This window comes from Hippoglossus stenolepis, chromosome 15 (genome assembly GCF_022539355.2).
Source record: "Hippoglossus stenolepis isolate QCI-W04-F060 chromosome 15, HSTE1.2, whole genome shotgun sequence".
NCBI lineage: Eukaryota > Metazoa > Chordata > Actinopteri > Pleuronectiformes > Pleuronectidae > Hippoglossus > Hippoglossus stenolepis.
Genome location: NC_061497.1, coordinates 23,062,298 through 23,088,321, shown reverse-complemented (window position 1 = coordinate 23,088,321; position 26,024 = coordinate 23,062,298). Strand labels below are relative to the sequence as shown.

Below are 26,024 nucleotides of genomic sequence, written 5' to 3'. Positions count from 1 at the left end.
TGTCTCTGCTACAGTTTCTGTTTTATTGAAGGGGGAAGCTTGTTGGGTTATCAAGTGTGCTCACAGGTGTGAACTAAAGACGTGCACTGCTTCTGATTCAGCCAGCGAGCTTGAGGAAACACAGCAGACACAGTGTGAGGACCTGTGATGGTGTCAGTCGGGGACGGATGTGTGTTGTGGGATCATCAGATTCGAGGCGGGGGTCAGATCATTTTCATTGGGAGTCTTCATATTTATTTATTCCCCACTGTGCTCTGCTTTTCCATCTTTTTTGACACTGTAGACCAGAGTACCTTCCTCTGTTAAGTTCTGCTTCAGAGTTCCAGCTTGTTACAACCATAAACGAGACATATGATGTTTCAGTCTTTCTTTCCTCCTTATTATATATATATATATACGTTTTTCGTGAATTTACAAGTTCTGCAACGTTAACAAACAGATCCATGGTTCAGTTTGATCCGGACCCCGACCTCCTCTCCTGGTCGGTTGTGTCAGTAATGTAAGTCCTTTGGTAAGGACTCTGGTCAAGGTTAGAGGGAAAGAGCCCTTAAAGAAACAGGAGAGGACAGAGGATGAAGGAGGAGCTGCAGCAATGGATAGTCTGAGGAAAGTGAGTTTCCTGAACTTTAGAGCATTTAAACCCTAATAACACTTATTAAAACTAGAATAGCACTCAGAGAAAGCATACCTCCACAAAGACCAACCCCCCATCGCACCATGTTAACGAAAGATCAACAAAATTCCTGAATCTCCTTTAAATATGAGCAGAATAAATCTCCTTCCACAGTGAAAACACCTCTTTTCTACAGTAAAGTTTACTGTAGATGGATGAAACGAGCTTGTGGTTTTCACGTGAACTGAACTGAAAGTAGTCTTTAGCAGCTCGAGTGTTAAACAGCAGCATGTAAAGTGAGCCTCTGCATCCCGCGTATTACACCATCTGCATTTGTTGTTTCATGCCTGGTGGGGTGTCACAGTCGGGGCTAAAAATGAAAATCCATTACTCTGCTAAACAGTGAAGTCACAATTATTTATCGCACCGCAGGCACAGACCCACTCCTGGGAACAAAGCCGTCTCAGTGCACTGGAAACAACTGAAACCAAATTTTCAAATCATCAAAGTCTTTTCAGCTGCAGTTTACGAGTTTGTGTTCATATCACATGATCATCGGCATCATATGATTGCAGATTCGTCCATATTTTCAGGTACTTTAAAGAGGAGAGCTGAGGTTCTAAGCTCAGTCCACGTCTCCAAACTTCTTTTTTAATATTTTTGGAGCAGAACAGAGAAACAGTGATGAATGTGGATGGGCCATGAGCTGGTACTAATAGAAAACCTGCCGTCTGATTATGTGTAGTGATCTCAAACGCTGCCGCCGTCACCGCTGTGTTAGAATCGAGAGGAAAACCTTCGCCGATGATGGAAGCTGAGACGTTTGGGCGGATCGCAGTCGGCAGGCGACTCCTCCTGACAGAGGAAATTACTTGAATAAGTTGCAAATGTGGAACATTTTTCAGCCTGAAATCACTAGTTTGAAAACTTGACAGCTTTGACGGGGGGGAAAAACAAAACAGAAAGAATAAAAAACTCAACTCTCTACATTATTTTCTAACTTGTACAGAAACTCTCAAGTCCTGAGTAATAATTAAAACCTGCTATCGTATAAATCAACAAACCTTGACAACTACAGCTTTTTGCACATTAATCAGATGAAAAACACAATTTATCAAAAATCTGAAATGCTCAAAGGGGAATTTCGAACGCAGACGCAGAGTAAGATTAAGATTTGTCGACAGAATATTTCTTCAATTAAGACGCCGTTGATAAATGACCCTCAAACTAATATTTATACTGTTCCTTCTCTAACTCGTCGACCGACACACTGATCTCTGCCTCTGCTCTGACCCACTTGGACGACCACGTGTGCGTTGGTGTGATGTCCGTCATCCGTCTCTTCCAGGGATCAGATCCACAAAGCTCCTAAAGCTGACTCTGGTGGATCTGCCAGCTCTGAGGGCCGCTGCCGCGGTTGGCTGTCATGTAACTGACCTCGCTGCCGCTCCACCACCCGATAATCTCCGCTGCTGTTGACTTGGAAAACTCGACTCAGTAGAAGATTGTCGTCCTCGGTAAACGCCGTGTTTTAGTGTCGTTCCCTCAATCTCAGAGCAAGTGTTTGTTCCCTCCTTTTCATCCCCGTTCCCATGGACATTCAACAATCATGAAGGGAGAAATCTATCACGGAGACGGCACACGGACCAATTTCTCTTCCCACTGTAGCCTCGGAAAAATAATATCCTGCACCTGCTGGGTTTTGAATAACGGCAGAGGAGAAAAAGTAAAACATCCCCCGCTGCTTTTATGATTTCTATTGCTCAGATGTGACGCTTGTGGCTCCAGATGAAACCTTTCTTTTGTGGATGAAAGAAAATATCAACAGATAGGCTGTCATTACCCAAGGCTGATCGCTAAGTGTCGTACTATTCACACCAGATTCATAACTTCACGAAAATAAACATTATGCAAACCCGAGTACAAGGAGAAGATATACAAAGACTGTGCATCCTATTGATGTAAGGTTACATCCCACTCAGTCCGCTGGTTTAACTGGGATTTTGAGCTGACTAATGCAAAGAATAAATGATCAAAGACCAGTTGATAACATAAATTCATAAAATTCAAAATTCAAAAAGATGAAATAAGCAGATACTTTGCATCTTGTGGAACTTGGTACTTTTCACTCTCTCTTTAGGTCTAATACTTACATTTCCTCTCATGTTGATGTCGTCACTACTGCATCATGCACAGTGTAATATACTGTACTGTACATATACTGTAATATTTCTCAGTAAATGGTATTCTGTCCACATGCTGTTGAGTTCTCCCAACCAGGCACCGTCAACCTGTCTATAGTCTTAAAGATACTAAGTTCGATACCCAACCCAAACTTGTTCTGAACTTACACTCCCATCCTTAGGGATTCAAAATATATAATTCATATCTGTGAAAAATAGCAGCTGGAGACTGAGATTAAAGCAAATATATATAAATGTCACTGCAAGTGCACCCAGAGAAATAACCTTTTAACAAACCTAATGATTCGGTTGACATGACAAATTGTGATTGCTTTAACGCACTGTAATGCCACACATCAATCACTGTATTAATTGCGGCCCAACGACATGTCTTTGTGTCTCCATGACAACACAAAGTGTTTTCAGTGGTGGTCATTAGGATATCGTTGTTTTCTTTTAGGGGAGAAAATAGAAGTTTGCTATATTACTGCAACATTCAGCTGCTGCAGAGAAGCACAATTTTTAAAAAAGGCCTGATTTGAGTTTTTCCTGTTTGACATTGTCTCATGAGGAAGATCTCACTGCACGTACATGACTCATATTTCTGCTCTGTCAGCTCTAACTTATCAGTCATCACTCACTCGTGCTCTTTTGCTTGGACAAGATGAAATGGCGAGATTAGGAATATTTCTCTCTTTGCTGCTTTTGCTGCCTCAGTAAAGCTTCTTCAAATACCAAGAAACCACTTGGTTAAAAAAAGATATTTTGTCAGCCCAAGGACGGCCTCGTATTTCCCTTTCATATCTCATCTCTGGCATGTTATTGGGCTCAGACGTCTTCATAGCAGAGTTTCATTAAAGCAGGGACGGTGCGAGTCCAGATGTATCCATCATGGTTAACTGGGGTCTGTCGCAGCAGGACCAGGGAGCCACACTGCACCAGCACCTCCTGCGATGGAGACGTGTCACCGACTCCAGATGGATCGTCCAGTTACTCACCTCCACTGCCGAGTTCTGCTTGAAAAACTGTGAAAGTTATCATGTGGGAACCCGGCATGTTAACATGAAAGATGTGTGCGTAAGGGAAATGCGACAAATCCAACAAGACACTGATTCTGCAGCCGAAGTGTTTGTGTTCAGCGAACGGAATCAAATGCAAATTAGTTGTGTATATCTGGTTGCTAATTTGTGTGCTCGCAATTTGAGACGGTTATGACATGTTCCAAATTGGGTTATTGTGTTTTAGCAGGAGAAATGAAAGTGCAGCGCAGCGTGGAGGGAGGGAGGTGATAAACGAGGACGAGGAATACATTTGCACAGAGTGAGCGCTGGAACAATCGAGACGCATGACGCAGCACTCGGAGGGCGACGCTGGGAAGAGACAGGGAGATTAGGTGGATGCTTTAAAAAGGGAATTAAGTAATTTACGACTTTTTTTTATAAAACGGTATCAGTGAAAGGTCGACATCAACAGATCGTTGGCACATCACACGACGGCCTGAAATAGACAGATATTTAAAAGGCACCTTCACAATGAAACGAATAAAATAGCCGATTTAGGCCGGGATCCAACAGAGGTGTGTGTGATGAAGAACTCATTCATCACCACACACACACACACACACACACACACACACACACACACACACACACACACACACACACACACACACACACACTTTCGCTGGCTTTTGTTTTTTCTTTTAGTGGGAGATGAAAGTGCTGAGACCTCATTTGCAGGAACATCCTCTCGTTTTTTTTGAGGATCTAAAAAGGTCAATTCACTGATGTTAGTCAAACATTCAGGCCCTGTTCCAATCCACCCCTCGGCCCCCCCCCACTGGGCTCTACCCCTTTGTTTTGTGTGAGGCCGTGAAGGGGAAGTGATGCCCCATTTTCCTCTGTGATGTAGGGGTAGTAGCCATGTAGCCCTTTAAACACAGCTTCAACCACAGTGTATTCAGGACCCCCTGAAAACAAAGGGCTAGAGAGAAATTGTGCTTTACGATGGCGACTTAAATGTGTTAACTTTTCATATATTTATTCCTTTTTATGACATAGAGATGTCCCAAATGATTGATTCTACGTAATCATTGGTCCTGCAACATCCCAGACTGTTATGAGTCATGTTAAACCCATAAATGTAGATTATTTAGACATCAGTTTGGTAATAAATGTGATATTAAAACCAACATTAATGTATTTAATCAAAAAGAGAAGTCAAAATTCATCAAACATGGCTGCGTGGCTTAAAGTTCCTTAGAGAATAAAGGAGAGATGAGTGGGAAAGAGAAACCAGTAGTAGAGGAATGCAGTTTAATAATGACAGTAAAGCAGAAATACAAATATTGTGTTGGCAGGGAACCCTGCCCAGCTACAGTCCATGATGTGCTCCAGCAGGGTGAGAGGAGGGGGGAGGCAGAGGGGGAGGGTGGTGATGATGGCGAGGGGAGGTCAGTTCACTCTTCATTAGGCCGTAATTGAATTTCCGCAGCCCATGCAGGGAGGATGTTCAGCCCTCGCTCTCCCTGCAGGGGAGTGTTGCCTCGCTCCAGCTTCACAACCTCCTCAACACTTTCAAGGTTAGCTCTGCTAATAGGCTGCTTTCTCCACGGATTTCCTCTGCTCGCCATCTGTCATCTGCATGTCTGACGGTGCAGGTCTGCAGGTGTAATGCCCCCCCCTCCCCCACGTGACGCAGCTTCACCAGAGGACAGCGGCGTACCGGAGACCCTGTTCAGTAGCACGTTGGACCACCTCTGGCCCGGAGGTAACAGCTGACACACGGCTGTGACTCGACAAGGGACCTGCAGCGTCCCTGTGTTGAAGCCGACAACACAGACTGGGAAGGACTTTATCCAACCGAGGAACAAGTTGATCAGTAGATATATCAACGAGTATCACAGCTGCAGACCAGCTCTATAGTGAGAACAGGTTTTTGGGACAGACTGTTTTATTCGTCCTATCATTAGGTGAATGTTTTAGACACCAATGTGGTTCTGTTCGCCCTGCACATGAGAAATGTCTCATCACAGCATCATATACCAGGATTATCAACATGGCAACGTGCTTCTGTTAGTAGGTATTTCTTATACCTGATTGTATAAATGTTCTTTGGCCCCGTGGGTGTTTCTCTCCTGCTGCTGTTACGGTAACGATTCATGGTCATGTCACAAGCCGTTTATTGTCTTATTGTCAAGTTGCTTCTATGAACGTAGAAGCGGAGTTTAAAGCCGACGCCACAGACTGCACTCTTCTTTCTAAAGTTAATATGTGGATGCTTGTTACCGTGGTTACGGCCTCCAGGGTTTGGATATCGGGTGAGTTTTGGTGTCCAGCTCATTAAACACCTCGTGAAGTTGTATCTTTTATTGTCTCGAATCAATTCCTCTCCCTGAAACCACATTTCAGGACGTAGCGGTTTGATTTGATTGGAAAGGTGCAGTAAAATTTTAAATCTGCAGTTTGATGACTTTATTGGTTGGATTTTTATTTTATATTCAAGCCAACTTGTGCAAGATGAGTTCACCACAACAGACTCTGCTCTCATAAAGTGATGCTGCCTGCTCCCTGTGGTCATTTAACCTGTCTTGAAACGTTCCTGGATAAATCACTCTGACAAAAAGCATTATCTGGCGGTTGCAAATTTCTGTCATTATCCTGGAAGTGCACGGATGGTTGAGCTTGTTTTGTTATAATGCACTTATCTAAAAAATGCTAACTCGATTGTTCGGGGCTCAATCGTCTCTCCCTCTCGACACAAGGATTCATTAGTCTCGTAAAAATGCAAAGAATTCCCTTGTTCAGCTTTTTCAATTATGAGGAGTTGCTGCTTTCTTCTTTTAGAACTTTAACCTCGGCCCATGAGGTTATGTTTCCACCCCCGTCCGTGTGTTTGTTTGTTGGTTGTTGAGTTTATGGGGCACACAACTTGGTGGAAGGTTGGGTTGGGGTGGGGGGGTACAGGGGAGAACCCATCAAAGTCTGGTCTATCATTTTCTCAACATTGTGAGATTTTTCTGACATTTTTCACATTTCACTTATTTCTCTCATGTGTATAAAAGGGTAATCGGTGCAGCTTCATTGAATTTAAAGGGACTATTTGGCCTTGGTAGAGATATCTGCTCTATTTACTGATAGTTTAGTGTGAATCTGGGTCTTAGGTCGTCGGCCTGAGAACATTTGAAACATTAGAAGACGTCACTCAGGCTCTGAAACTTTTTAAACTCTAAACATTTACGATCCAGCATTTACGTGTCAGGGTTTTTTCTCAACTGCTACTTTTAATGATGTGGTCAAGAAAAAAATACGGTGATTTCCAAGGTCCAGGTCATCAAATGTTGTTCTGTCCAACCAAGCGTCCCAACACCCAAAGGTTTTTTAGTTTATCATAATGCACGACAATGAAAACCATAAAATAATCCCAACTGAGAAGATGCAGTTGTACATTTGAACCACCAACAGTCTGTTCTTGTACATTCATCAGCTCTTGTTCTTCATAAAGTTCTCGCTCGAACTCTCGTTCCTCTCCAAACTCCCCGGTGACGCCTGTTTCATGCTCCATAAAACCACATCGGAGACCGTTCTCATGCAGAGCGAGTGCTGAAATTGGACTTTTGTGAGAAAGAAGCCCGGAAGCTGCATTACAGTGTTTTCATTTCCTCCTCTCTGCCTCGTTGTGGTTTAATTTTTTTTGTGGGATAATTTCATTTCCTCTAATAACGCTGTGCTTTTTAGGTCCAGAGGGTGAAAGGTGATGTGTTTTCACACAAGAGGCAGCACAAAGTAGTCGAACACGTTATCATGTTGTAGCAAGTGTTTGTTTACACCCCCCCTCCCTTTTTTAATTAGAGTGTACTTTGGAGATGAGAGCTTTTCTCTGGGGACACCGACTTCATTAGCACCTGTAAGTGTCCACGCCTGTTAGCGGGACGTGGGAGATTCAGAGAGAAGGGTGTGTTGGAGGAGTTGTCTGTAATAACTGCTTGTCGGGGACGATTTGGATGTGATATCACAGACTTAGTGAAGCATTTTGAAATTTAATGTTCCTCCTCTTCCCTGGAAAAAAAAACCCATATGTGCTTCCTTTAATGTGGCACTTCAAAGTCTGTTTGATGGTTTGAGTTGTAATTTCCTCCCTGTACGACTCCACAGAAAAGCTGCTCTTTGTTTTGTCTTGTTTCCATAAAGAGGTTATTATTATTTTTATTATTATTACGGTTTAATTGAAGTTTAAATTGAGAACTGGGGCTGCTCCCCAGGGAGTGTCATAAGCATCTGTAATAGCGTAAATAACTGGCATCCTCCCAGCTTAATGGGGCCAAACCCAGTACCCAAACAATCATAAACACAATTTAACCATTAAGCACAAGGCAAAAGGAGTAGGGGGAAGTAGAAGGGGCAGAGAAATGTGCGATGAGGAATCCACATTGTGGCTATTAATGGTGAGCTAAAGACTTATTATTCTGTTTAATAAGATTCCCCGGAGCTCAGCCAATTGGAAAGAGCGGCTCTAAAGAAGGATGGTGTGGTTTGTAAAAGATTAGAAAATACCTGTAGCTGAAAACATTGATTCAAAGCACAGGGAGACAAATGCTGATTTATGTATTTATTTATTTATCAGGATACATGAGCTTTCATTTATGGTCTGGATTGTTGACAGCTCTATTTGTATTAGTTCATGTCCTAATTCCTACTTGTTCTCTAACGTGCGAACTGTGGCCGTGTCTGTGCAGATGTGAGTAGTAAGAGCAGCTGTTGTCACACCCGTCTTCCTTTTGGATGTGGTTCTTACCTTGGTGGTAAAAGAGGTTAGTGGTGTTTAGAGCCAGTTGTGGGGATCAGGCTGTGGTGTAACTTTTTACCAGTTTACCATTTCATTCCCAACATCACTGCGACCTGTCCTCGTTTGTGCTGAGCTGGTCGGAGTCCTCCTCCTTTACCCTGTCCTCCATGTTTGTTTGTGTTGCCCTCATGTGAAAGTCCTTTCTGCATCGACGCCATGTGACAGGACACAAAGTTTCCTCCACACACTAAAACACATTTCCATAAAGAGACTGATTTGTGGCACAACAAGGCAGAAAATCATAGGTTTTAGTTTCCCTGTTTCAGGTCAATCTGAAATTGTCCGTCTCCTGAACCATGACTTTCACCCTAAAGCCGCTCGGCAGGGACAACACAAGTTATCATTGTTGTTTTAATACAATAAACCTCTGTATGCAACTTTAAAAACTTGAACAACTTCCAGTAACAGCAAACAAACAAAACACATTTACCACAATGCAGTTCACCTTGCACTCTTCATCCCTCCTTCCTCTCCCTGCTCCTCTTCTCCTCTGTGCTCCTCATTCACCTCCTTTGTTCCTTTTTATCCTTATTCACCTTCTGTTTGTTCATTTTATTCATTTTCGTTCTCCTGAATTATTTAGTTCCTCTCCCCTGCATCTTTTATAACAACATTTAAAGAATGAAGAACGTTGGGGATTTAAGTTATCTGAGCACCTCTTCAGTGCAGATGCAATAAAAACTCTGAACCAAACCTTGTAGCATCGTTACAAATGTCCCTAAAAAGGTAGAATATCTAAACTGAAAACATTCAGCGGAGCCGCACTCAAATACAATTAAGAGTAAATGTTGATTATTTAAACAAAATTATAAGCCCAAATGTCCTTCAGTATAACAACAGTGATTTCAACAGAGTCTATTGGAAGAAAGACAGTGACTCTCTCAAAGATGAACAATTCCCACCGGGCGAATTTCTACAGCAGCTGACAGCAGCAGTACGAGAGTCGCTTGGCAGGGCGAGGTTTGAAGCTTGAGAGTGAACACATCAGTGCTGCCTGTTAACAGTGACTAACAGTGACTCTTCCTCTGTAGCTGCTGCTGTTCTGTCTCCGTGCAGTCAGCCCGGCCGTATCACTGCTTCCACTTCGTTTCATTCCCCTGTGTTGTCCTGTTACCATCAATCATTTGCAGGAACGGAACAAGTTCTGGGCATCGTATCGTGTTCTGGGGACTTCTCCAGCTTTACCTTTTATGTTGCGCTTTACTGAGGGAAGTCTGATGTCCTCGTGGCGGGATCAGACTACGTGACATCTCTTCCCAGATCTCCACAGTGTTATGTCAGTGCTTGAGAATGGTCCAGGGGATATTTCTTGTTGTATTAAACCGGCGACTGTAAATAAAGATGGACAACGCATCTCCACTCGTTCCCACCATCCAGAGATGACGCCAAAAATATCCCTGATACAAAAGCTGCCATCTTGTGCCACTGACGTCATTCGGAGCCAGAGTCTACACATTAGCATTTGGGGGATCGAAAATGAAGGCTCGAATATTTAAAAGGCTGAATTTTACATATAAACCCAATAGTTCCCACAATGAGCAGCACTTGCTAAGGCCTTGATGTTGTGATGGTGCAAAAATTGTAAGAGCGGAGCCAGTCACTGTCTAAATAATGACCAAACAGACATAAAAGACATCAGCTGTGACTGCATGATGTAAATCTTTGGATCTAAACCTTCTACTTCAGTTGGTCGCAGCTCAGAGTTTGTCGATGTTTTGTGAAGTGAAGCTGAGACAAGCAGCCGACGACAGGCTCTTACCTGCAGCTTTCATCCGGTGACTCAGATTGGTCATAAATTCGTCATACATGACGGACTGAAGGATTCACTGCATCTAAATGCCCCCCCACTCGTGTGATAGGTGATCGGCGAGGTGCCAGGAACTGACTTTGCCTTTCTGGAAAGATTTAGAACTGAAATTTGGCGCGGAGCCCAGAGGCAGCATCTTCCTTCTGGTCTTAAATCCAAGAAGCAGATTCCTGCAAATAACAAGAACTGATGTTTCTGGAGAATAAACTGCTTGATAACCTTGTAGAAGCATTTTAGAAGTAAAATGTCTTCTTGTACGTCGTGATTTATACCATCTTGTCAATTTCATGGAGTGCAATTGCAATTTCATTGTGTTGTTGTCTGAAGGAATGACAGTAAAGACTCTTGAACTTTGAAGGGACCAAACTACAGTGAGATTAGATTAACTTTTATCTTGTTTTGAATGTCATCTCAAAGTCCAGGACTGGAACATCGGATGAACATCGTTGACTAATGCTGACGTCCCTCGTTGGATGATCTTCATATTGTGTATACCGACGTCTTATCAGCCTTTTGAAACCTTTTAAAACAGGCACACAAACCTGAATCAATAAAGCCCTTGTATAGAATAAATCCAGGCAGTAGTGAGCGATCTTCCACGATAACAATCATGTTCTTTCATCCCAGTGTTGAAATGTACTCTTGAGAATATCCAGGGTCGGTCCAGCCTGTAGATTTATCCATTAGCGTGCATCCATTTCTCAAAGGTTGTTTATAAATGAGGTGATGAACCCTCTGCTCCTCTGTTCTTCGTCATGGAAGCTCGTCCCTGAGATTCATTCACATTAGAGCACATGAGTCCCTCCATGTGAAACCATTGGCCCTCAGCAGCCCAACAACCAGAGAGAGAACAGTAGCACTGGCAGCAGCACGGTGAGTCATCGATAAACAAGCAGCCAGCGACAGAGACAGTTTCCAAACATGTCATTAGTCCTGGTCTTCAGTTTTGCATCTAAAGACAACCAGGCCCAAGGAAGTGCAGTGCAATGTCAATACACTTTTAATTAACGGGCGAACAGCTGGGACATGATCTTAAGTTCAGGGTTCTACTGAAATCTGAATAAACAGGTGAATGGCTGTTTGTGCAGCAGCGGTGGAGCAGCTTCCGGGCTCTGTGAACTGAGTCCAGCAGCAGGTCTTTTATTTGCTGTGGCTCAATCGCTGCAGGTCACAGTTACAGTTTCATAAAGAAACAAGCAGCATCTCTGCAGGTCAAGCAAACAGCCCAAACCAGACATGTTTGGAAATGAAGCTGCATTAGTAACATTTGGACCTGGGAAGATCTGGGTCCTTGGTCCGGTTGGTAAAAGGCATCAGAGTCGTGGCTCATACAAATGATGAATATGTTGTATGCGTGTATGTTCAAAATGACTATTTTTAAAACTGGAGGACCCGGAAAAAAAGGACCAAAACGATTCCGATGCAGAGAAGTAGAGCAGCTGTGATAGAGTTGTTCGTGTTGTGGTTTTTTGCAGAGCAGCAGCAGTGGCTTGTGTGCGTGCGCCTGCAAAAGTGTGACAGTGCTTCAAGGCACAGACGTTAAATTGTCCGTCCTCTCCTCTTACTTATCAAAATGCTGCTTTCATCATTTTACGACGTGACACGGCAAAGTGCACATCTGTAATACATCTGTTATCGTTGCCTCAGTAGCTATTTAAGCTGTGTATTTTGTGTTGTGGTGTGTGTGTGTGTGTGTGTGTGTGCTTTTGAAATCCCCCCAAGACTGGCTTATATCATCACAGACTCTCCCTCCGCATCCTTTTCTCTTTTTAATGACGGTTGCAGAAAAGGCAGCTTCAAATGTTTCCAGGCCTGGCGCTCTGCAGAAAAAGACGGGAGGATGTGTGGGGGGGTTCACACGAGCAGCTGAATATTTTTGGACAAATAATTTAGCAGCTTGGCTCTCTGGTGTCGCGCCAAGACTTCTGGGAAGTAATCCAGCACCTTGGAAAGACAAGATGTGGAAGTCATATTGGATCCACTATAATTTGAGGTTAATTGAATTGAATAACCCCCCCCCGCCACACTCCCCCACCCATTCTCCCAAAAAAGGGAAAAATGTGTTGTGGTGGAGGAAGACGTGTTTCTGCAGAAGGAAATCGTCCGATGTGGCTGTTGGAACTGGTTTCTGGACTGAAGGAGCACTGCTGCCCCCTTTGCACAGCGTCTTCCTCTTTACTCGGTCTCAATGTTTGTGATTGTGTGGTAATTAACGCCTCAGAGGACGACGCGCCGCCTCGCCGTGGCAGAAACAGATGGAGGGCAGCGAGCGTGCGGCTGTTTGGTAAATGGGGTCTGCGGAAGTGACCCAGGCATCGATGATGTCTGAGCCCTCATCATGTCCCGGACTTCACATTCTAATAATGACTAATGTGTTTGCCAACGTCAGCCTGCTCTCATTAGTGTGATTTATAGTCTCGCCAATTTTCAGTAAACCAGAGGAGCTGTATTCCAATTTATTCGGGTCAAATTAACCATTCCTAATTAGAAGCAGTAACCTTTCCGGCTCCCCGCTCCTCTGCTGAATGTGCCGTACATGCAATGCAAATGTTCATTGTTTAATCACTGGCAGTCATTATGGAGGTTATGTAAGAATCACCCCATGCAGGTCAAAAGTTTAGCCTGAATCAATCTCCTAATGGTTAATAGCTAATGGGCTGATTTATTGCCGTGTTATGAAGGTGAAGGCTCGCCCTTTCCTCTGAGGGTGGCACCCACCCTATGGAGCCCCTCCGCCTCTGGTGCAGGGTCAACATCCTGCAGCTCCGATTCATCCTGTACAAAGTCAGTTATGAGTTAATTACTTTAACTTTACTTTATTTATCAGGGATGTTGTAGAATATTTGACATCCTATTGCCTAAATATGCCAGAAAGCTAAATTAAAACAATCAAACTTTATTAAAACATATACTGTTAAACAAATGTCATGGGTGCATGATGCATCAATACTTCAGTAAATGGGAATAAACATTCAAAGGACAACAGAATGCATCGTTAGTGGCAAATTGAAGTGGTACATTACCCACAGCAACGAGAAGCAGGCTCTTAGGAAGCTCGTAAAACAAAGTGGTTCTTATACATCAGCAGGTTTCAAGCTGAATTAATAACTGTGATTATTAATAGATGTTGAGGAAAATAGACTTTGTAAAACCTCGTGTTGTTCTCCTGCACCATGGATTCGAAAATTTGAATTTGAGATTAGCTGCTCTCTTCGACTTCTAAACAACCAGATGCATCGTGGGCGTTATTGTTCACGTATACTTGTTGTGTACTAAACATGTTACTGGTGCATTCCACCACAGAACTCAGACTATATAGAACTTCTGGATTCACTTTCTGTATATACAAAAACATGGCAACACTCAAGGAGTTAGCTGATGTTTATTTTTGAGACCACGGCAGAAAAAGGGATCGTAGAACTTCATCGTGTCTTTAAAGGTACCGTACCATTCATGTGCATCTTGCAGACTCGTTGCATTCATTTCTAAGAAATGTTCTTATTGTAAACATGTTAATAAAAGCAACCAAGGAGGTTTTTTTTATGTTCTTGAATGTCCTGACCTCCATTAGCCGCTCACATGTTTCCCTGTTGAAGACGAGGCTGTGGGGGGGTGAAGAGGCTGCAGCACGGACCTGGCACAGCTTCACCATCGAATAAACCAAGTGTCTGCTGAAATCCACGGGTCGTGAATTAGGATCTGACACCAAATTGGTTCGGGTGACGTGTCGCTGTATAAAATGAAAGGATATAAATTGTTTCACCATCAGAGCCACTTTATCATCTCTGGCTTCATTTGACGATTGTCGGCGCTGTTGCAAATGAAAGAGCAGGATTGTTTTATAGCATTATTGAAATCAGAGCTGATGAAGTGTGTCTGTCAGCGTGTCATGTATTTAATTTGATGGATTAGCCTAAAGCAGACGTCCCCATCTGGATATTTTATTTCATCACATCACAATATGAAATTACATGTGCGTTTATGGAGGATTTCATCCATATTGTGCTCTGCTGTTTATGAACAGAGCTGCAGCTGATAGTGTTTATCTGTGGTGGATGTAAACAACCTTAAATAACCACACTTCATCCTCACAGTCATTGTTTCGTGTCGAATATTTTATTATAATACGGTTTTTATATCACTCTGGTGGATATTTCCCCACTTGGCTTTGAAGCAAAGCATTTGGCAGCGACTTTAACACATGTAACAGGATCTAATGTGAGTCAGAGCACTGCAGGCAGCCTGCGTCCTGAATCAGGCCTGAGGATTAACCAGCAGACGCCTGTGTGACAGAGTGACAGACAGCACTCCTCACTCCCCTCTTGATTACTGCTGGGCTCTAATGTGCTTTGCTCTGCTTTAATAATGTGTGGTCGGATCTGGTCGTGTCCCAACACACTGGTTTTGCACTGACATGTCACAGGGGGAGTATGGCGGCGGGGGGTTCGACGCCGTCGGACTCCAGGCGTCCGGCTGTCATTTACTCAAGATCATTAAAAAATAAATCGCAGAAGAAAAGAGAGGAAAGACGTGGTTGGATGGAGCGAGTGAGAGGGCAGAGGGAGGGAAGGAGGGAGAGATGGCAGGTTCGTTTGGCGGCTGCTGGTCCTGCTGTCTTCACTCTCTCTGCTGTCTGTCGGGAGCTGGACGGTTTCCCCGAGAGGCGGCCGCTGCCAAACAGAATCACAACAGAGAAACAAGCAGAGCGAGGGAGGAGGAGACAGAAAGGAAAAGCAAGAGCGGAGCAGGAAGGGAGCCACAGAGTTCAGATAGAAAGAGGAGACGGTGGAGGTAACTGCTGCCATTCCTCCGTCCTTTCCCGTGATATTCAGAATTCAATCAGTGCATGTGTTGGAGACAGAAGTGATATTTTATTAACGCAGGGCCTGGCTGCCTGGATTCAGCAAATAATGGTTCGTCCTTCAAAACCTTTTCTTGTGTTGGACTTTAGCAGAAGGAGGAAACACTACAACCTGGACTGCTGCTGTTTTAGAGAATCGTAAAAACGTGATTTACAGGGTTGTGGCTTCCGCTGCTTTTCTCGGCCTAGTTGCCGTTAGTGAGAATTTATGTTGCCATCATGCACTGTGGTGAAGAGAAAACATGTTGCAAAGATGACTCAGCAAAATATAATCTGGCCTTAAAGCCGTAAAAACATCACCGAGCTGCTCGATGAACATTGAGCTTCACAAGCTGAACAGCCGGTGGTCCAGTCGTCGTGTTTTGGTGTGAACACGATATCTCAAGAACACCGTAAAGGAATTTATTCAAATTTGGTGCAAACGTTCAGTTGAAATCAAGGATGAACTGATCTGATCTGGGTGGTCAAAGGTCAAAGGTCACGGTGGTGTCACACATGTATATGAACATGTCCCTCAAGTCGTCACCTGGACTCAAAGAACACTCACTCGTATAAAGTCTGGAAAGAAAATGAATTTAGATTAATAACTGCACTGGTTGGTGGAGGCGTAATATCAGAGGGCGCTAATTCTTGTTCCCTATTATGAACAGGAGAAGATACTAGAAGCCACAGAGGAGGGCTTGGATCGTTTTTCATATTATTATTGCAGTGATTCCGTACCTGAGTTCTGCTGCTGTTGAGGAACATTAACATGTTTTTAAATAATATTGTTTTTAACTTAACTAGAAAACAATCCTCTAAAAGCAAGCTGAAGTACGAGAGCTGCACAGACAGACCAGCAGAGAATAAATGGTCAGAGCTGCTGTTGATAACAATGAAGGAAAGTATCTTTACCTTTTTAATTTGTGGGGCGATGATGCAGAATAAACAAAGAGTTGTGTTGGAGGCAGTTTATTTGTGTATTCACAGTCGCACTAGACACTAAACAGTTTGTGTAGCAGGAGACTAACGCGATTTTAAAAACACTGCTGACTCATGTTTGTCTGGTGGAGACGAGCGTCACCTCACATTTTGAGTGTCTCATTTTTCACATCCATCTGTTGTTGTCTCGTCAAGGTGGAAAAAAAACATTCGATCTGCAGCCGCACTTGGCCGGTCGCTTTGTGCCATATGGTTCTTTACCGAGTCGTCCTCCAATCAAGACGGGAATTACATGCAAATGGCTTTCAGCAAGATGTTGAGGATAAAAACAGGAACAGAGGGCTGATGGATGGTGCGAGACAGACGCCTGTATTCATATCTGAGATATCTTGGCCTTATTACAGCGATTATTTAAACCTAAAAGCAGACAGTGAATGAAACATGCCCTTGAGTCCAGCTCCTCCAGTTTTTTTTAATTGAGCTGTCACGGCTGGCTTGACGTCTGAGCGGAGAGATTTACAAGCACCATTTAGGGCAGGATTGATTTCTGTCTGAAGGCAGCTCAGGGGAAAGATCTGTGAAAAATGTGTATGTATAACCCCTCCTTTGATGGATTGATGCTTTCTTTCCACTTCTGGTTTGACCTTTTCTTTCTGCAGCTCCATATTGTTTGACCTCCTGTAGCACCTTCCAGTATATTTGCTGTTTTAGCTCATGAAACTGTTTTGTTGACATCACCCTCTCTGGAGAGCGTCTCTGCGGCTCCGGAGCTGCCGACAGCTCCGACTCTTTCCGCCGCAGTTTTAAATTGTTTATTTTAAAACTCTCGCATCGTGTAATTTAGTCACCGACGGTAAACTGGACAGATTATTGGATAAAGCAGTATCTTGAATCCCCTTGTAGGCATTATGAATTTTGTGCGGTGAAATGTTGAGCATAATTGCAATTTTAGGGGAATTGCTGTGTTTTGCCAGAAGGCTTTATGACCGCACATGTTACGAAGGGCTGATTTAATTCCTTTTTCATTCCTCACAGTTGAAGTCTTTCTCTGCAGGGTAACATTCTGTCTAATGACTGCGGATAAGATGTGAAATAAAAAAAAAGTGGGTGAAAACAGAAAAGTAAGGGGAAAGTAGGAAGTTCTTTCCCTGGTCTGGGTGAGATGTGTTATGATGAAGAGTCCTGAGGGGAAACGTTTCGGTGTGGAGCATGTGGCACCGGCAGATGTCGCGTTTGATGGTGACGGCTAATGGTTCCGTGTTCTTCTGATCTTTTTTGCAGTATTTGAGTGCGTTCTGAAGCGGCGCTCTGCCTCACGCTGTGCACACGGTGATCAAGCTTCAACCTGTGTCTCTCTTTGCCTCCGCAGAGCACCTGAAGTCGGCGCTGGAGGAGTACATGGTGCGGCTGCCGAAGGTCCGGATCATGAGGACCAAGAAGAGGGAGGGGCTGATCCGGACTCGGCTGCTGGGAGCCGCGGCCGCTAAAGGAGAAGTCATCACTTTCCTGGACTCTCACTGTGAGGCCAACGTCAACTGGCTGCCTCCGCTGCTGGGTGAGTCAGCCTCCATCCCATCATGAACCCAGTCCTTATTCTAACCTCGTGCTCAAACCCAAGGTGTAAACTCAACACAGCCGGAGCAGCAGGTCCCCAGATTCCAGGCCAGCTGGACGATTTGCTGTGTCTCCATCACTGTGTCTGCTAAAATGCCAAAAGACATTTCTGATCATGTCTTGAGCAACCAAATTTAACTTAATTTAGTAAAAAAGGCTTCCAAAAAGTTGTTGAGACAGAAATACAGGAAATAAAACCTTACATTTATATCCTTCATACCTCGTAGGATGAACCATTAGAGCTGTTTTCCGATGTTTTCCTTTTAATTGAGAGTTTACAGCCTCTGCAGATGATTCTATTACATTTCATTGACCATATACAACACACAGGAGTCAGCAGTCCCCCTTCATGCCTCACAGCACACACAGAACATACAATCTGTTTCTCCATCATCTTTCTCCATAAATCTAATTATTTCTACCATCACTGTTACTGGAACCAGTTAATCAAATATCTAGGTATCAAGGCAGAGCTCGAACTCTTGCTGCAACATCTGTAAACACCGCCTCTCGTTGTCTCTCAGACCGAATCGCCAAGAACAGGAAGACCATCGTTTGCCCGATGATCGACGTGATCGACCACGACAACTTTGGCTACGAGACGCAGGCGGGCGACGCCATGCGAGGAGCGTTCGACTGGGAGATGTACTACAAACGAATCCCCATCCCCGCAAAGCTGCAGAATGACGACCCCAGTGAGCCCTTCGAGTGAGTGCGGTTATTGTCATCTTGGACATTTGTTGCGTGATTGCATCCTGATTGTCTTATTGTGGCACAAGCGCACACATCTGCGTCCCGAGTGGCAACTGCGGCTTCAGCTGGGGACGCTCACGCCACGTTTTATGAATGTGCTACATGGGATCTTGTATAATTTACTGTTGGGGGAAAGGGGTTTGAGCGCCACTGGTTTAAATAAAGTCACAGATTGAAGGTTAAAGTACTGTACGACGTCAGATCTCCTGGTATTACTACCCAGTGCAAACAGGACTGATAGCTTCTGACCACAGTGACCTTCTTGGCCACTCGGCAGCGCAGGTAGATAACCTTTAAGTAGCGGAAGCCAGAATAAATAAACTTTTCACAGAGTCAGACTTTGCTATTAAGGCCAAAATAACTCTGCATGTGATGCCAGACGCTCCATTTGTGAGCATCCAGGGATTAGTTTGACAGCGTTTCCCTGTGTTTGGTTGCCAAGGACCATTTGTGTGTCCTAGGAGATACAGTAGGTATCGTCGGGGGAGCGGGGGCGGTGGCTGTGGTGCAGGAAGATAAGAGACTAAAGAAGAAGGAATGAGCTGCTGAACAATCAGAATCAATCCTCATTTGGTGAATTAGTCTGCTCCTCTTGCCCAATGAAATGACCTTCATCAGTGCAAATCTAATTTGAGTCGCAAAGATTTTCATTTTCATTCTGATTGACATTGCCGCAGCGGAGAATGAGGCAGAGGCGGTGGGGACGGCAAAATCCATCCGAGGTGTGTGTGTGTGTGTGTGTGTGTGTGTGTGTGTGTGTGTGTGTGTGTGTGTGTGTGTGTGTGTGTGTGTGTGTGTGTGTGTGTGTGTGTGTGTGTGTGTGTGTGTGTGTGTGTGTGTGTGTGTGTGGAGAATGAATTTATCCCTGTTCTCATGCCTCTCTCACTGTCTCTTTTGTCAGTGCCATCACCTCTCTCTCTCTCTCTCTCTCTCCCTCTTTCTCTCTCTCCCCCTCCCTCTCTCTCTCTCTCTCTCTCTCTCTCTCCCCTCTTTCTCTCTCTCCCTCCCTCTCTCTCTCTCTCTCTCTCCCTCTCTCTCTCTCTCTCTCTCTCTCTCTCTCTTTCTCTCTCTCTCTCCCTCTCTCTCTCTCTCTCTCTCTCTCTCTCTCTCTCTCTCTCTCAGGCCTTAACTCCGTCTCTTCCCAAGGTCAATAGACTCAAATGGACAATATCAACTTGAGCATTTGCAATTAAATGGAAAATTGTGAGTCTGAATATTCATGGCTCATTGAGTTAAACGTTTTCTCGTCTAAACTGACACCAGCAGAGGTTGGACCAATTATCATCGGGAACTGTTAATGCTAGAATAAGTGAGGAACAGCACAAATTGAATCAGACATTAAGGTCAATTTCACACCTTCTCTGTTTGGTTTGGACCTTCAGACTTTTCACTTTAGTTTGACCCAAATGGATGGACGGAAATCTAGTCCGACCAGAAGAGGTGTTCTGGGTCTGGGTCCAACTGAACCATGGTTCTGTTCAAAAACACTTGTTTGGATAGTTTGGCCTTTTGAACCAATCACAGGAAGTAGAGACAGCATTAAACAATAGATGAAGAAAAAGAAGAAGAAGAGGAAGCAGCTTCAGTCTTCACCTCCGACGATATAATGTTTGAATCACGAGGACGTTCATTTGCTGCATTTGAACTAGTGTGGAGTACTGTAGTACTGTGGAGTACTGTAGTACTGTAGTGTACTGTAGTACTGTGGAGTACTGTAGTACTGCGCCTGAAGGTGCTGATGCTGGTAGTAATACTATAATGCACAGTTGTTTTTTTCTGATAATACAAATGATACCAGACTGTGCAGCACATCAGTGTTAAGTAGAAAACTTTCCCCGTATAAAAAATAACTAGAATAATTAAGTGTAAGAATCTGACCAAGCACCTTTTTGTCAGTAATGAAAAGTCCTTGGCTTTGATCCGCAGCCTTCTGAGATTGATCAATCCGGTATTTTACTTTGATAGTGTTCTATTTTTCCTGTTGTTCTCAGGGCTGTTGAGGTCGGTTCAGTCAGTGCTCGTCGATATTAATTCTGTGGAGCGGCACAGCGGCTGCAAGTAGCCGTCTGCAGTTTGTATTGTGTTGCAAATCCAATTTACCATTGTGTTTCCAATGTGCTTTTCTTTTTTCAAAGAAAATAAATAAAGTTTAACATCAAAACGGTTGAGAAGGTAATTGCAGCCGCTCAGAGCCGCACAGTCGTCTTTGTGCTCGTCTCCTGAACGAGTGGCTCAAACACGTCGGGTCGATTTCCAGCTTGTATCCCTCTGTGTGTTTGAATTAATAATCAGAAGGAATCTGTGTGTAGCTCTGATACAACCTGACAGGTCTTCCACTGTCGAGTGTGTTTGTGTTTACTGTCGAGTTTAACAGTTGTCATTTCACTGACTGAAGAGAGAAGTACCATCAGCTCTGTGGGGGTGAACCTACACAAATACAAATACAAATGCCGACACTTTCTTTATTGCTTTATTTTGTCAACATGCCATATTGTGGTTATTTAAAATATATAATAATATTAATAATAATAGGCCTGCCATTGTTTTAAAATGAACTTAACTGCCTCCAGGAAAACAATCTGTCCACAACAATCTAGTTCCTGAGCAGCAGCTAAACAAAGGTGTTGCTTAGCAACAGACGGAGCATCAGGGTGACTTGGAGTCAGCACATTAACATTTTAGATGAAGTGAGGTTCAGCTTCAGGTGTTTTCATCTAGTTTCATATAGTGAGGAAGAGGATAAGAATATTAGGGAGTAACATATTTCAGATACAAATATAAAGGCCGATATATAAATTCTAAATAAAAGCAATGATTTCATAGATTGTTATCGAAACCATATGACGAAGAAATGTAACTGAGGGTAACAATAAAGTAACAATAAATAAAAAGAAAACACACATACTGGTCACCCAAATATGTATAATTTTTCTGCATTGTTTGTTCATAAACGCAGATATTAATATGTCTCAGCTTTGGTCATGCAACCAACCACCGCCTTTAAATTGAAAAGCTACCAACACAGTCGTTTCTGTGTTTTTATATAACCTGCCTCTTTATTCTCTGTGTTCTCTTTCGTCCACTTATAACTCAGTGTCAGCTCCTGCTGTGACAGTGATTAATGTCTGTGCTGCCACACAAGCCTTAAAGACATAGGAATCAAATCAAATGTTTATTATCTGAAACACATAGGTTCCTCAAGTCATCATCTCGGGCCCCAGATCTAATATTTTGCTGAAATGGCTAAATCAGTGTAGCGGCACAAGCCTGAGGCCGCGATCCCGCTGAGCTGAACCTGAACCTGTTGTGGTTAAATGATCCTTGTGTTCAGCAGCTTGGGTTCTGAGTTTATCTTTCGCTGTCTGTCCTGAAGCCAGTATATTTAATTCAGCTCCAGGGAGGCGAGGTGTGTTTGTGCGTTTGTGTGTTTTCCCTGCGGCAAACACCAACTTGACAATCCCCCACCCCGCAAATCACCGCCCGCACAGGGTCTGTGCTCCCTCTGCTAAGCTCGCACACTTCACTGACCGCACAACAGACGGCAATCACGACACTTTGTGCAATCAAACGCACACAAACACACATTTCTCTGTCCCAGCAGATAAACAACAGCTTTGTTTATCCTTTTGTCTCCTCATGAAAGTTTTCATTCAGCACCACTCCAGGAAAGCAGAGTGTGTGTGTGAGTGTGTGTCAGTGAGTGTGTGAGTCTGTGTGTGTGTGTGTGTGTGTGTGTGTGTGTGTGTCTGTGTGTCTGTGTGTGTGTTTATTTCCTGCGGCACCCAACAGTCACCAGTCATGGACGATGAGCTGCTCAGACAGTGTTGCCCATTCAGGCGAGTCGAGTTCAGTCAGTGTGTCCAGAGGGAGACAGAAGAAGTGAAATATTACACGTCTCATCTTTTCTTTTTCTGGAGTTTGCAAAGTTTGACGTGATGTTTATTTTCTCCGTCGTTGGGTTAATGAACTTTTATAACCACACACTTAACTTTCTTCCTTTTAAGTGTGTTTGAAATGAATAATCACAAAAAACATCAAGTCAGAAATAACCTTTTGTTTCTTATTCTGTTGTTTCCTGTTGTGTGTGTGTGTGTGTGACTGTGTCTCTGTTGTATCTTCCAGGTCTCCAGTGATGGCAGGCGGACTCTTCGCTGTGAACACGAAGTGGTTCTGGGAACTGGGAGGATATGACACGGGTCTGGAGATCTGGGGAGGAGAACAGTACGAGATCTCCTTCAAGGTGAAAACCAGTTTCGATATTACCTTAATACCACATTTAAGCTTTAACACAACCATCAACCAATTCAAAACATGACAGAATAGAACAAGAACGATGTAATGTAAACATGTATAATATGGAGTAGTTATAGTCATTGTTACAAGAATGTCATATACATCTTCTTATCTATCTTATACAGTCCAGATATATTGAGAGTTCCTCTCAAGGCCTTAATGGCGTCGCTCTGCTCCTCTGCTCATATTTACCAGTTCTATTTTGCTTTATTTTAAACCACAGACTGGGTCTTGCAGCATTTATTTTGTGATGTGAGGATGAATTATGTTCAGATTTCCCCCCAGAGCTCTTTTCACTTTTACGTGCGATCGCTGCTTCTGAGCTCAGCTGCATCCAAAACAACACGTGCTGTGTTCTGACATTAACTCGCTTTCAGCGCTCGTCCCATGTGTTCGTCCTAATGTGTTGTTTATCCACAGGTAAACACACAAAAGACCTGTTGAGAAAACGAGTTGCTCCTCATTATAGTTTCCATCCTTGTCTCTGTGATTTGAGCCAAACGCACTCTTGTTGCGCCGGAGACTCTCCACGTTCATCATACTCAGAATTCCATATTACATTAAGCCTTTGTCTGCTGCTTCAGCATGAATTATTCTACAGTGAAGCCATAACTGTGTGTGACTCGGCCGGCCCGTCCCCCTCCCCCCTCTTGTCACTGAGCTCCGGACACACAGAGCAACCCGTCACAATAATTGAATTCTGCTTTGATTGAGTAAGGACTTTTGGCGTCTCACTCAATTAAGCACAAAGGCCAGTGCTGGCTGGTTGGATTTGATTGGACATATGCTGCAGTGTGATACCACCACCAGTTTTCCATAAAAGGGACATTTCCAGCGCGGCCGCGTTTGTTGCTGATGAAGATTGAACAGCCAAATCAAATTTACTGTCGGGGTCGTTTCACCTTCTGCTGCGTCTTCATATTAATGCGCGTGTGGCTTTATTTTGCTAACTGCTGCTGAATAATATAAATAAAACATTCAGGATATTGCATGTGCATGATTCGCACAGAACAAAATAATTCTGCATTTTGCTTCCACGGAGGAAACAGCAGGAGTTTAACAGAGCGGTTTGAGAGCGGAAATAACAGAAGGAGATTCTATGAAAGTATGATTTAAAAAAACATGCATTGCCAAATGTTTGATGCAACTAGAAATAAAAAAAAAAGTAAAGACTCCTTCATCTTGTTGCCTGTAAAGGTTCAGTTTGTCGGATTTAGTGACAGCGATCAGACAAACTAAGTGAATAAACCATTCCTGTTCACGCTCACGTGCGACGGAGCTGCAGTGACAGGTCCACAGACTGAAGGGGGGGCACTGTCTGTGCTCTGCTGGGTCGTAGCTGTGTTCCTTAGCAGGTTATCACCACCAGCTGCTCATCACTGGAACACCACCTGAAACACAGAAACTCTTTAAACAGGAGCATCTCTGTAGCTGCTGACCTGGGGAATGTACGTGAGAATGTAGAAGCTGGTGTTGATGTTCATGTTCTACTCAGACACCCCCTCACTGGAATGCTCCAGGGATTCTCCTGTTGTTGGGAACGTGTCTGACTCAGAGAATCTGTGTTCCTCATATGTGAAAGAAAGAACTCCAGACAATTGATCTGGACACTGTCTGGAGTTCATGCCTGAAAACGACTACAGAGACCCCCCCCCCCTGTGCCTCTGGTGCTGTGGGGGTGGTGTTCATGTTTGCAGGTGAGCACATTGTAGAAGTCATGTGTTAGAGTTGAGTGATAAGACTTTCAATTTAATCCGACTGGCGCTGACTCCAGCTCCATGCAGCCAGACGCCCTGGTTATTAAGCTCAAGTGTTTCAGTGCAGGGATGAAGAGGAGGGAAGGGATTGGCGCAGCGGGTCACACGGCGAGATGCAGAACGGGTGGATTCCATCTGTTATTTCCCCAGATTGTGTTTGTCCGAGCTGGCGTGGGGCAACACAACCTGACAAGGTGGAATTGAATTGAAACAGCAGGCAGCTGATGTCCACTCTGGAGACTCAGGAAGTGAATTGATGCAGAATATGAACAAACTGAATAGAAATTAGAAAATTAAAAAAAAGGTAGTGCAGCAGTCGAGAAAAGAGCGTTTCCCTGATTACTGATGCCTAAGTTTCCTCCTCCTCCTCCTCCTCCTCCTCCTCCTCCTCCTCGACACAGACACTAAACTCAAACCAAGCACTGGACGTCAATGTGGAGTTTAACTTGAAAAATATTAGTTTTTTAGTTTTTCTATTTGGACCTTTTTGTCAGGACAGGAGTGGATTCAGGAGGATGTGGAGGACGATGCTCTGAGGTGGGAGGAGGTCAAGAGAAAGTTTGAATAAGCCAAACATAACTGGATTCATGTCGAACACTAGAAACCTCCTGCTTCACAGTTTGTTCTTCTTTGGAATTGATTATGATTTATTTAAACTGCTGGTTGGTTTCTATTTATTTCCAGTTAGCTCGTGAAACTTCATGGACAGAAACTTTAATTATTTAAGTCCTGTATCAAGTTAAAATGTCAGAAATTCATTGGTTCCTCCTCTTCTTATCTGTTGTATGTTGTAAATTGAAATGTGTTTGACTTGTTCTCTGTAGGTCAGATAAAAACTAAAGAAATGTCAGTGAGCATTTCTGATATTTTTCCCCCAATTGCAATTATTTGAATAATTGAAAAACATTTCTTTAGCCAATAATTCATTTTGATCACCAGCGTCCCTGCTGCTAACATATTGTTAAAAATTAGCCTCATTGCTCACACAGCAATTTTTGTTGTATTGTTTAGTGATATTGAAGCTTGATGGTGATTGATGGTGATTGATTGATGACAGGAGCTCATAAAGTCACGTTGACAATAATCAATGTAGAATTGATGCACAGTGATGGATCATCATCATTGTGCTGCACCATCATGTTTTCATCTGTGTCTCTTTGTCTCTTAGCAGGATTCATAAAAACTAAGATAGTTAAGACAAGATAACTTTACTGTCACTGCACCAGTACAATACAGGGGAATTCAGTTTCGTCCTGTCGATGAGCCCATTAGAATAGAATAAAAGAATAAAATAATAAACATACCATACAAACTAAAGACACTATAAAGATATGAATAACTAAGATCAAACAACAGATAAAATACTACATACATTTTT

At 43.5% G+C, this 26,024-nt stretch overlaps 1 protein-coding gene across 1 annotated transcript in view; it reads left to right on the top strand.

The window, feature by feature from the left end:
* Positions 1-26,024, top strand: part of LOC118122326 (polypeptide N-acetylgalactosaminyltransferase 10) — a 68,279-nt gene that overhangs the window by 30,445 nt on the left and 11,810 nt on the right. Inside the window, exons 5-7 of the mRNA XM_047343556.1 lie at positions 17,599-17,784; positions 18,368-18,551; positions 22,719-22,836. Of these exons, the coding sequence (XP_047199512.1) occupies positions 17,599-17,784; positions 18,368-18,551; positions 22,719-22,836 (488 nt within the window). The remainder of the gene's footprint in view (positions 1-17,598; positions 17,785-18,367; positions 18,552-22,718; positions 22,837-26,024) is intronic.